The sequence below is a fragment of the Cricetulus griseus genome, chromosome 2 (assembly GCF_003668045.3).
Source record: "Cricetulus griseus strain 17A/GY chromosome 2, alternate assembly CriGri-PICRH-1.0, whole genome shotgun sequence".
Taxonomy (NCBI): domain Eukaryota; kingdom Metazoa; phylum Chordata; class Mammalia; order Rodentia; family Cricetidae; genus Cricetulus; species Cricetulus griseus.
In genome coordinates this window covers 277,142,074-277,154,470 of record NC_048595.1, presented here as the reverse complement: position 1 = coordinate 277,154,470, position 12,397 = coordinate 277,142,074, and the positions used below count along the sequence as shown (strand labels likewise).

At 42.3% G+C, this 12,397-nt stretch overlaps 1 protein-coding gene across 1 annotated transcript in view; it reads left to right on the top strand.

Moving 5' to 3' along the window:
* Nucleotides 1–12,101, top strand: part of Epm2a (EPM2A glucan phosphatase, laforin) — a 98,147-nt gene extending 86,046 nt beyond the window's left edge. The window contains 2 exon segments of the mRNA XM_027402020.2: nucleotides 4,299–4,540; nucleotides 11,150–12,101. Coding sequence (XP_027257821.1) covers nucleotides 4,299–4,540; nucleotides 11,150–11,427 — 520 coding nt within the window. The 3' untranslated portion in view covers nucleotides 11,428–12,101.
* The last annotated feature ends 296 nt before the right edge of the window (nucleotides 12,102–12,397 follow it).

The window sequence follows — 12,397 nt, the reverse complement described above, 5'->3', positions numbered from 1 at the left end:
TCTGTTTAGCACTGATTTGTGTGTTTCTATCGAGCTCCAGCCTTTATCTCCTCATCCCATAAAATACTCAGTTTGATTCTCTTTATAACTCATTCTCTATCTTTTAGTACAAGCTTGCTGCAAAGTTTATCTTTAGTTAGCTGTATCCTGGGTTCACAGCATCTTATTTAAAGGAATCTATCATTTAATACTCCTTTCTTTTTTGGGGGGGTTATTTTTTATATTTTAAAATTGATTTTTTATTTAAATTAAAAACAATCTTATTTTACATACCAATCCCAGTTCTCTCTCCTTCAGTCCTCCCATTCCCCCACCCATCCCCCATCCCACCCCCATCCACTCCTCAGCGAGGGCGAGGCCTCCCATGGGGGATCATCAAAGTCTGTCACATCATTTGGAGCAGGACCTAGGCCCTTCCCTGTGTGTCTAGGATGAGACAGTATCCCTCCATAAGGAATGGGATCCCAAAGCCCATTCGTGCAGTAGGGATAAATACTGATTGGCTCATCATATTACTGGAGGAAGAGTCATGTAGGTTATGAAAGTGTTGGAAATATTTAATGTAGAATATGGTCTTTATTTGTGATGCAGGCATGCGGATGATTTTCATGAGAAATACAATGTCAGATTATCTATCTATCTGTCTGTCTGTCTAGTGTCAAGCTTGGACTTGATTTTTGCTTTGACTTTCTCCATTTTTTCAAATTACTTTAAGAGCAGAGCTGAATGGGATGGCAGAATAGCACCCCCAGTGCCCCCTTTTAGCATCATGATTCTATATGAAGACTGTAGTAGGGACTCTGGTTTTATTTTGTTTTTCCCAGTGCTCAAGTCAATTAACCTTTGGCATATCTTTGTGAACTGCTTTTCAGCTTTCATGCCAATTGCAAATCCTTTTTGGAAAATTAGTCAGCCACTTCATTTTTTTTTCACATATCGGCTGGGTAAATATTAAATGCCCCTCAGTCAAAGAGAACAGAATTTAAGAGAATGCTGAGCAACATTGAAATTCAATTTTTCTGTCATCAATACACATTTTGACATTTTACCAGTCCACTTAAATTTTTTCCAGGAAACTATACATTACTATTCAATAGGTTATGTTACTTAATTCAATAAACGAGTTCCTACTTCCCTTTCCCACAGCATGGGGTAACTTGGTGTGCTGAGTTCAACTCTAGAGTATACATGTGGAAGCTCCACGCTACATTCCACAGGCATTCTGCAGGATCCTGGAAGGGGAATCTCCAAGGAGTAATAGAAGGTTAGATGTGGCTCTAGATGGAGCCAGATCCTATTCCCTTTCCACCATAACACAAGGGGCCATGAAACTTCTACACTTGTGTGAACACTAAGTACACAGGCACACGGTCCTTCTGTCACAGGTCTAGACATTGTGCAAGTGCGTGCTTCTGGTCTTTCTCTTAGTCTACTAAGTGAGACTAAGTGAGATAGTGTCCAGTGGACTATCTCAGAATTCTTTGGGGTCAAGAATTCTCAAGCCCACCTTTCCAGGACCATTATGCTTTCCTTGATTATTTTTACTTTATTACCTCCATATGGATATAGCTACAATTATCTTTTAGATAAGAACCTAACTAGGAAAAAAAAAACACTTCCCTATTTGGTAAATAGGGAATAGAAAGGTGGTTAGGTCCTTTGAGATGTTTCTCCTGAGGATCAGAAATACCCACATTTGAAGTGAGTGGATTGTTTTCATGTTCACATCAACAGCAGCAAGAATTGCCGAAAGAGAGAAAGCAAAAATGAACAGACAGAAGAAAGGACAAAAAAAAAAAAAAGAAAGAAAATCCAACATAGACTTCATACTAAAAAATAAGTGACTGTTTTATACCTTGCAGCATTCAAGTGAAGAAAATAGAGAAAAATGAAAATGCATTTTGGCGAGTATGATATAGTCATTTGTCAGTGTTATTGATCAGTATGAATTAAGATTATAGCTTGATGTAAACTGCACTCATGGTTCTTGCGTATTTGTGATTGCCTTATTCAAACACCGTAGTACTTGATTGTACTTACTTTGTGTAGAATTTCTGTGATTTGGTTACTTTTAGACCTGTTCCAAAAAATGAGCACATCAGAAACTAGAGATGGTAAATGACAGTCATGTGACTGTTACTAAGTACTAGTACTGACATTTGAACTTGACCTTTTTGGCTATATGTAACACTATTTCTTCTATAGATAAAAACATTAGAGTGATTTTCAGATGTCTAATAAAGAACTTCTATTTTGTCCTAGGTCCTTCTTATATTTGCATATATGAATATGTAAAGATTTATTATATATTATATATATATTACATATGGGTGTTTTGCTTGCATGTTTGTGTTCTGTGCACCTTGTGAGTGTAATGGCCACAGAGGCCTGAAGAGGGTGTCAGATCCCCTGGATCTGGAATTACAGACAGTTGTTAGCTTCCATATGGGTGCTGGGAACTGAACATGGGTTCTCTACAAAAGAAGAAGTGATCTTAACCACTGAGCCATCTCTCCAGCCCCAGTATATATTTTAAAATACTATGTAAGTATGTTATTGTCAGTCAGAATAGAATGAACTATGAGCGCCACAATCCCTGGTGAGATATGGTGAGCTTACACCTATTCCACGTTGTCTTCCTCAAGGGGACAGAGTTCAGTGCCATTTTTATTTTTATAAGCCAAGGTTCCCCCCGCCCCATGTGTTGCTAACATTTTGGACTAGATGGTTCTTTGTTGTGGGACCTACCTTTTGCATTGTAGATGTTCAGCAATACTATGGGTCTTAACCTGCCAGGTGTACATGCCACATCCAGTATGACAACCCCAAACTTCTCATTAATATTGACAAATCTGACTGACATAGTAGACTGCCACTGCTCTGATGTGTTTATTTGATTTATCAATAAAAAATTGGGAGTCAGATATCAGGGTAAGAACCCGAGTAATCAGAGAATCGGTGGAGAAGCAATCAGTGACCTCCTCTTCTGTTTCTCCATCCAAAAGGACTGAGATCCTCTTAGACCTGCCTTACTACTTCCTGTCTCTCTATCTGTACACAGTCCTCCAAAACTTCTATGGTTAATTTTGGTCAGCTAGTGGTAGCTCCACCCTCTGATTCAAAACAAACTTTATTGTCAGAATTCGATCAAAGTATCACACAACACTGCTCTGAAGTCAATGTGAAGAGACCTTACTGAAAACGCAAACCCCTGCACAGTTTCTGTCTTGCATGTTAGGAGTTTCAAGCCGTTAATGACATATGTTGTCTTACCAAAACAAGATAGGTGCATTGCTGAGGTAACAAACAAAGCCCAACTGGATCTTAGCTCTGTAGGGCAGCTGGTCTTGTGACTGGAGCTTGGCATTCTAAGAGCATTCCAGAAGCTCATTCACATTTACACTCAGTCACTGCAGCAGGGAAAGAGCACAGAGAATCATGCATGCAGTTTTAAATATACCCAATGGGAAGTGGCATTTCTTGTTTATTAACAAAAGCAAGTTGTATGGGACACATCTAACTTTGAAGCAGAGGGAAGCAGACATGGTTCTGGAGAAGGAGTTAAGAAATCTACATCTTGATCACAGGAAGTGAACTGTGTCTACATTGAGAGTATCTTGAGCATAGGAGACCTCAAAGCATAACACCCCCCCCCCATGACACACTTCCTCTAACACAGCACTAATTACTTCAGGAAAGCCACACCTTCTAATAGTGTCACTCCCTAAGGGCTTATAGGGGCCAATTACATTCAAACTACCACATCACCTTTTATGACATAATAGAAAAATATTGGGGAGCTAATGGATTTATTTTGGTTTTGATTTTATTTAACTCAAGTTCACTGTTTCTGAGGTTTAGTATGTTTCACAAGTCTTATACTATTTGGAAAAATTACATAGTACTAAACAGGAGTGATGGCTGTATTTTAGCAATGTGTATTTTTAAAATTTGAGATGATGGTATCTGTTTTCACATTTAATTTGGTAGTATTTGAAATGAATTGATGGATTTTGTGCAGCATTCATACAGTGAGCACATCTTGGGGAGTTCATTTCTGTATGTTGCTGGATTTAGTTTCTAACATCCACTTCCTGGTGTGCTTGTTGAGTCATGATGTGTTTTCCTAGAACAGTAATACTGGTATTTTTGAAAAATACTATTGTTTCTTATATCCTTAAAAATCTAGCCTTTCCTCATCAGATTGAAAGATTAATTGTATATGGTGTATGCAGATACTGAGAACTCAGGTTAGAGCAGTAGTCATTGTTGATTCCATGTGTTTTATTTTTTTCCAGAATTCTACCAAATATCTGGCTGGGTAGCTGCCCTCGCCAACTAGAACATGTGACCATCAAGCTGAAGCATGAATTGGGAATTACAGCTGTCATGAATTTCCAGACCGAATGGGATATCATCCAGAATTCTTCAGGCTGTAACCGCTACCCTGAACCCATGACTCCAGACACCATGATGAAGCTGTACAAGGAAGAAGGATTAGCCTACATCTGGATGCCCACACCAGACATGAGCACTGAGGGTGAGGGTCAGAAGAAACACTCTGGTTCTTTGCTGAACTTGTTTCAGAGGCACACTTATTGTCTGTCTTTCCGACATCTGTAATTGAATGTCTCAAATATTAATTATAAAATGGAATTAACATAAGGATTTAGATTTAATATGTCTTTAGATGGTTTGACAGGATTCTGTCTAACTTTAATTTTTATACTATATATACTAAATATATATTTTATAACATATACACATATTATATACTTAATATATATTGGGTATCTACCGTGTGTGTGTGCATTATGTTAGTGTCCGGGAGCATGGAGTGTATAGTCCCTTATGGATGGCAAGTGTTAATGGAATGGACAAAAATAGGAGTTTAAAAGCATAATGAGTTAGTTTTAAAGAATCACAGACTTCTGCAGAGCTTGGATAGATAGTCTAGAAATGCTTTTGAGGAAGTGGCGTTTGAGGTAGTGTCTGAGCACTGAATGGAGAAACCGCAGGATGGGAGAGAATGGAATAAGGAACCCTTATGTCAGGAGAGGAGGTGGCATGTTATAGGAGCTGAAAGACCAGTGTGGGTGAAGAACTGAGGATATGAAAGTGCCGCCAGGATCTGGGCTACAGTGAGAATGTCACACTGTACGAGCAAAGCTACAGCAGAGAAAGGATGAGACGCTGGGCAATGTCATGGTTCTTTTTAGTGTTTTCATCATAAGTCCACTTCCATTGCAGCGTGGGCAGTTGGAGCTGGGCCTGTGGATCCAGTGATGTGGGTGTAGGAAGATGGGTGATAATGTGAGCAGTGAGGCATGGGGGCTGTGGGGAGGACGGTAGAGTCAGCATCGACTGGGCAAGCACTGGAGCGCAGTCTTTACGAATGGGTTACCTTGGATGGGTGCCACTGGGAAAGCAGAGACAATACGCATAAGATGCAGTAAGGCAAGTTCAGAACCAATTACAGCGGGAGTGGACAGTGAATGATGTGATGTGCTCTGGGGGTTATGCCCTCCTTCACAAGAGGGCAGATAGGCAGCCTACATTAATTCTGTAGCATTTGAAGTAGATCTGGCTTGGAAGAGAGATGTGAGATGTGGGCAGAGGGAGCTCAATGTTAGTGCAACAAGGAACATAGACAAAATCACAGAGGCTTGGAGTTGTAGAAGAGCCGTATGTAGATAAGGTAGACAGTTGCTGAGAAGTAGGGGTAACTTTTCAGGTAAGAGAACCACATCTGAACGACAGTGTTAACAATGTGTCAGCAGAGGGCAGCAGAGAGCTGTAGAGAGTGCATCGGCTTGGGGAGTTAAGTGATTCATTCTTCTGGGTAAAGAATGGCAGTGAAGCCTAGCTAGGAAGCCAGAAAAGGCTTCTCCCCTCCGCTTCTGTAAAGACATAGTGTGAATCCAGCCCACTACCGATTGACATGCCTTAACTCATCAAGTTCTCAGAAGGTCCTGGATAGACGTTATAGTCAGCCCCATTTTGCAGAGGAAGAGAGAGGCACAAAAAGGTTGTGTGGTGGGAACAGGTCTTCTGACTGGAAAGAGTCACAGCCCAGATTTTGAGGGTGGTAGTCTGACTCACAGCAATGCTCCCCAAGCCAGGCTGTGAAGCAGCAACTACGTGTTTCTTCGTATAGCTCAGGCAGAGTCTACAGACCGACATAATTTCAGTTCCTTGTGTTCCTGATTAGCTAGAGGTATGCAAAGCCGTGAATTGAGTGGACATAGCTCATCAATCACCCTAACAACCAGTGGTCTGTAAGCAGAACACCTTGAGGACTATAGAAAACCTGTGTCACTGGCCACCTTTGGCACTTCAAATACCTCAGGTGATCTTCCTGGCCAGACAGGTCCCTCTGTAGATTTGAACTGTTCCATCATTAAGGAGCAGTATAATTTATGTTCCTTGTGGTGGGGAGAAATACTGACACTCCGGTTATTTCTCGTAGTCATCTGATCATCTGAATCTTAGCTTAGTTTAAGAGCCTTGCCATTTCTCCAGGCTAAACCCCAAACAGAAACAGAATTCGCATCAGCTGAAAGCGGCATGGGTTTGCTTTTGCACAGATGGTCTTTGGTTTTAAAACAGTCACAGACTTGTTAGGACTCTTGTAACCCACACAGACACTTTGATTTGGCTTCTGTGGCTCTAATTTCACAGCATTGTTGCCCATCCGTGTAAATATGGGGGAAACAGGCAGGGAACAGTTGAGCTATTAATTCTAACTGCTATTCACCCCACTGCATTCCCTGCTCTGCTAAATGAAGGCTCTGCAGGCAAATAGGCAATTTGTTCAGTAGTTTGGGGTCTATTTATCCACTAGGACCCATTGTACTTGTATTCAAAGTGTTGGAGGGGTGTCACTGGGTCACCAGGTTAGTGCATATAAGGCCAGCTAGCATGTACAGCCAGCAGAGCAGCAGGATGAGAGCAAAGAAGCAGCCCCCTCCACTATCTCCTGCAGTAGGACAAACTGATACTGCAGCAGGACAGACTGACACTGCATAAAGGATTCCTTTGTCTCAGTCGGACCTGGAGAAGTGACCAAAGAGTTAACTATTTCTGAGTAGCAGGGTGACTGCCTACCAACAGATTAATCTATGTAATTTACAGTTACAGACTAATGCATATATAGATGAATCCACCTAGATATTTTTAGAAGTCCAGGGGGAAGGTCTGGGATCTGTCTGGAAGCATTCCGAGCTCCTTGGCAGTGCTGTCAGGCTAAGTCTGCAAAGGAGAGTCTGTTAGACTCAACTGTCACAGGCCTGCTGCAACCAATTGTGCTATTGATCCTCCCTGTTGTACATTTTGTCATATAAGGTATAGACATTTTTTTCATTTCTTCTTCTGTAAAATGTGGTTTGTCTCTTTCACCTGGAAAGGGAAAAACCTCCAAATTCCAGTAGTTACCTCAATGAAAGAAACTGCATTTGCCTATTAGTACTTCCTTCTCAGGGGAAGTCAGACTCTGGGTTGACCTCTCTTCCGGTAATACCCTCTTCCCTTCCCATTGAGCTCTATGAGTCTGGCCTCAGTTGGTCACTTTCTCATTCAGCAGGTTGAATTCATCTCTATCTTTATGCAAAGACACTGACCATGAGACCAGAAGCTGAGCAAGCTGGAGCTTTATAGGCATTGAGTAGCTTGTAATGTAGGCAGATTAATTCCAGCATTGGACACCTAAGGGTGGGAATCTCTACTAACTAGATTATAATTCAGGCATCTGTACTGGCCTGCCCTTGGGGTTCTGACAGGATATACCCTTAGCTACAGCCACTAAGAGCACAATTCACTATGTTCATATTCACTATGTTCCCTTTTAAAAGAGCCCTGCCCATCTCCCAGCCTGCCCCCCATCTCTCCCCCCTCTCTCCCTCTTTCCTCTCTCTTTCCTGTGGCTCCCATTCCCGGAGGCTGGTCTCCCTCCTTCCCTTTCCCCTTTTTAAGGCCCCTTTCTCTAATAAAAAACCCTCTGCTTGAACCCTGTCACATGGCATCTTTCATGCACCATTTTTCTTAAATTACACAGTAATGCCGGTGGTGGTGCACACCTTTAATCCCAGCACTCGGGAGGCAGAAGCAGGTGGATCTCTGTGAGTTCGAGGCCAGCCTGGTCTCCAGAGTGAGTGCCAGGATAGGCTCCAAAGCTACACAGAGAAATCCTGTCTTGAAAAACCAAAAAAAAATTTACAACAATAATAGACTGTATGATTAGTGACAAGTTTTTTTAAAAAATGTTTTATTAATTCTCTGAGAATTTCATAAAATGTATTTTGATAGACTTACCCTGACTCCTCCCTTGTAATTCCTTCCAGATCCACCCCCCACCTTCACCTTCATATACCCTTCCCACATTGTATTCTTTTGGTTTGTTTTGTATATAACTCATGGGGTCTGTTTTGTGCTGACCATATGATGTGGGTCCATCCTCTGCAGCATGGTCAACCTACAGGAGACACATTGTGAAGCAAAATGGTTTACCTGGAAGCTCTCAAGGGCCAGTAGCTCCTCAGATAGGGGTGGGAGTTCTTGAACTTTCTACAAAGGATGCCATAGATAAGATGCACCCTCATCTATACTATAGCTCGAAGGTGGAAAACAAGACTGTCCAAGTAAAATAATGCTGTGTATCTTTACAAACTGCCCCCAGGCTAAGAAAGGAAAGGTGTGCATGCATGCCGTGGATTTCTTTCTTGGTCAACCTTAGACAAAGTAAAGCATCTCTTTTGGGGGCATTTGATCTCCCTTATTTAAGGTCCTAAAGTGCCAGGTGTTAAAAATCTCTGTTTTTTTTTTTTTTTATAACCTTGGCTTGTTCAACACCTACTCCCCTTTCAGGGAATTTTTAGTCATCCCAGATTTAGGTTAGCCTGTAGCAGGTTTTGAACACAAGGTAGAACAGAGAAGCCTAACAGTGTCTTAGATCAAACAAGTGGTATTGTTTCATTATTGTTCCTTCAGTTTTTAATTGAGATATTTAATGATTGTTGATCGAGTATCTACTTATACCCAGTGCTTGTTTTAAATTTCAAGGGGAGAAACACAGATGGTGGAGTGTTTTGCTTGGCTGTAATTTTTTCAATTTAGTTAGCAACATTTAAATGGAATATTTTTCATAAATTATAATCTTGGAGCAGGGGTGATTGCTCAGTGGTTAAAAGCACTTGTTCTTGCAGAGGACTCAGGTTTGATTCCCAGCACCCACATAGTGGCCCACAATAGTCTGTAACTCCTGTTTCTGGGGATCTGACACCCTCTTCTGGCTTCCACTGGTACAAGGTATGATGGGGTACAAGAGGCAAACACTCATACATAAGATAACAAGTAAAACTTTAGCAAAAGAATTGGATTATTTTTACCTTACTGTTTGAGGCTGGAAAATTTTATCAAATAAAGTTCCATGTGAAACACACACTGGCACATGCATGTGCTCATGTGTATACACACACACACACACACACACACACATATATATATATATATATATATATATATATATATAGAGAGAGAGAGAGAGAGAGAGAGAGAGAGAGAAAGAGACGAAATGTAACTTTGTACGTTCTGGTTGATACTATCTCTCTTGTACAGTGAGGACCCTTTTTCATTCCTTGGTGACTCAGGTTTTGCACTGGGGCCCCTGGAGGCATACTTCTTGGAGCTAGGAAGACACTGAAGTCACACAGGGTCACAGCAACATGGAGGGACTTTGAGAATCCAGACTGAGATGAGAGATGGAAAGTGCCAGTAACCAGGTGAATTAGGAAGGAACACAGCACGGGGGTCAAGGTCAGAGGCTTTGGGGTCAGACTGACTTCATTTGAGTAGCCACTTAAGGATTTCATTGGGACCATGACTGAGGAGACCTTGGAGCCATGGTGAGCTTCTGTGAGAACTACCTTTCATGGTACTGGCTCCTGATTCCAAGGCACTGTATTGGCCATGTCAGGGTATTAGCACTTCTAAAGAGGACATCTCAGGGGTGAAAGCCACTGGGGAGAATCTAGGCTTCAGTGAAGATCTGCAGGTGAGGGAGGGGCTTCTCATCTCTTCAGTCATTCAACAGGAACCACAACATGGACATGAGATAGCTAGCTCTGTAGTCCTGGGAGATCCTGCTGGGACCATTGTGCCCTTCAATGATATACAGAGAAACTAGAGAATGCCAAGTTGCAAGTGCACAGTTAAAACCCAATAGTTCTGTGTAGTCATCCCCTTTAATTCCCTTCTGAAGTAATTTGTCATGATGCTGTGCACCAAAATACTAGACAGATAAACAAAAACTCACTGAATATCTCTATAGGGAGATCGTATGAGCAGAAAGAATGGTCAGCTCAGAGTTCAGAAGCTGCTTGGTTGTTACTCTCCTGCCTGGCTGGATGCAGGAGCTGCTGGGGCTCAGCCAGAACTAGCATACTTCTCAGGATGGGGAGACATTTGATCATCAGAATAGCAGCCAGAGGACAGTAACACTGTGGTCACAGCTTTCCAATAACACAGAAAGAAATCAAATCTGTGTCAGTATTCACTGGATTGTGGTGGCATAAATAATTGGTTATATAACACTCGGTTACTTGAATGAAAACCAGCATATTAAATTCTGTCTCAAATTGCATCTGTCTAAGCAGTGAGTACGACTGAGTCATTAACCAGTGTGAACTAATTGTGGGCTTTCTGTCTCCCTGGAAGGACACTTAGGAGTAGTGAGATTGAGGGGGACAGGATTTATCAAGTTTCCTTTGAAACCCTCTAAAACCATTGCCAAATCTCTGCAAATGCTTCTAAAAAGATGTTAAAAATCCTTTCTTCTGACCCGTGCCCTGTCAAAAACATTTGGTAGTTAACTTTGTAGAGAGATTTGCATCAATATCGAAGCTTCTCAAAAAGCTTTAATATCCCTGGAATAGTTAGGTTCAGAATAGTCTGATGTCTCTGGGATGCTCTCTCCACCTTGATATTCTCAGGTATTAAATTTGTTTCACTTTTTTTCAACTAAAACAATAAATGAAGCAAACTGTCACACCCCACTCCCCTGAGCTCAGGGTTCTGCTGTAGTGCACTGGTAGAATTTCTAGCTGTGACATAGTAGTTTCTCTAGTCACTTGTATTCTGTGCTTTCTCTGTCTAGGCCGAGTGCAGATGCTGCCACAGGCAGTGTGCCTCCTGCACGCCCTTCTGGAGAATGGACACACTGTGTATGTCCACTGCAACGCTGGGGTGGGCCGCTCCACAGCCGCAGTGTGCGGCTGGCTCCACTACGTGATTGGCTGGAGCCTTCGGAAGGTGCAGTACTTCATCATGGCCAAGAGGCCTGCAGTCTACATTGATGAAGAAGCCTTGGCCCAGGCACAGGAAGACTTTTTTCAGAAGTTTGGGAAGGTTCACTCTTCCATATGCAGCTTATAGGTGACCAGCCTGCCTCTCCTTCTAGTTGTCTTAATAAGGAACCAGGGGTGTGGTTAGTGGAAGCTCTATAGACAAAGACCCCATCAGAACTGAGGGGACTTTAGCCCCCAGGTCATGTGTGGATACCCTCTATTACAGCTTGGTAGGGCTTATCTTTGAAATATTTTGCAAAGGAAACTGCACGCCACGTGAGAACAATTCGAAGTCAGCTGGGCAGCGTTATGTATATATGTAGTTGCTGCCACCATAGGCTGTTATGGATTTGTGATGCTTTGGCATGCAGAAGACGAGAGAGTGGCCATGTGGATTTGATCATCTCTCTCTCTCTCTCTCTCTCTCTCTCTCTCTCTCTCACACACACACACACACACACACACACACACACACACACACACACACACACACACACACACACACACACGGCATATGCACATATTCAAAACACATACAGCATTTTACTGAACTGAAATTCTAGTCATTTGCTGGTGGAAGAGATAAATATATAAACCTGAATGTGACAGAGAAAGAGCTCACTATGGCCATAAAACAGTGGCTTTCTCTTCCTTTTTTTTATTAGAAAGAAGATTATTTTACATGTCAATCCCAGGTCCCTTTCCCTTCCCTCCTCCCCTGCCCCCCCCCAACTAACACCCTACCTATCCCATACTCTTTCTGCTCCCCAGGGAGGGTGAGGCCTTCCATGGGGGGGGGGTTAAAAGTCTGTCATATCCTTTGGGATAGGGCCTAGGCCAACCTGTCTAGGCTCAGGGAGTATCCCTCCATGTGGGATGGGCTCCTAAAGTCCATTCCTATGGTAGCGATAAGTACTGATCCACTACAAGAGGCCCCATAGATTTCCAAGGTCTCTTCACTGATACCGACATTCAGGGGGTCTGGATCAGTCCCATGCTGGTTTCCCAGCTGTTAGTCTGGGAACCAAGAGTTTTCCCTTGTTCAGGTCAGCTGTTTC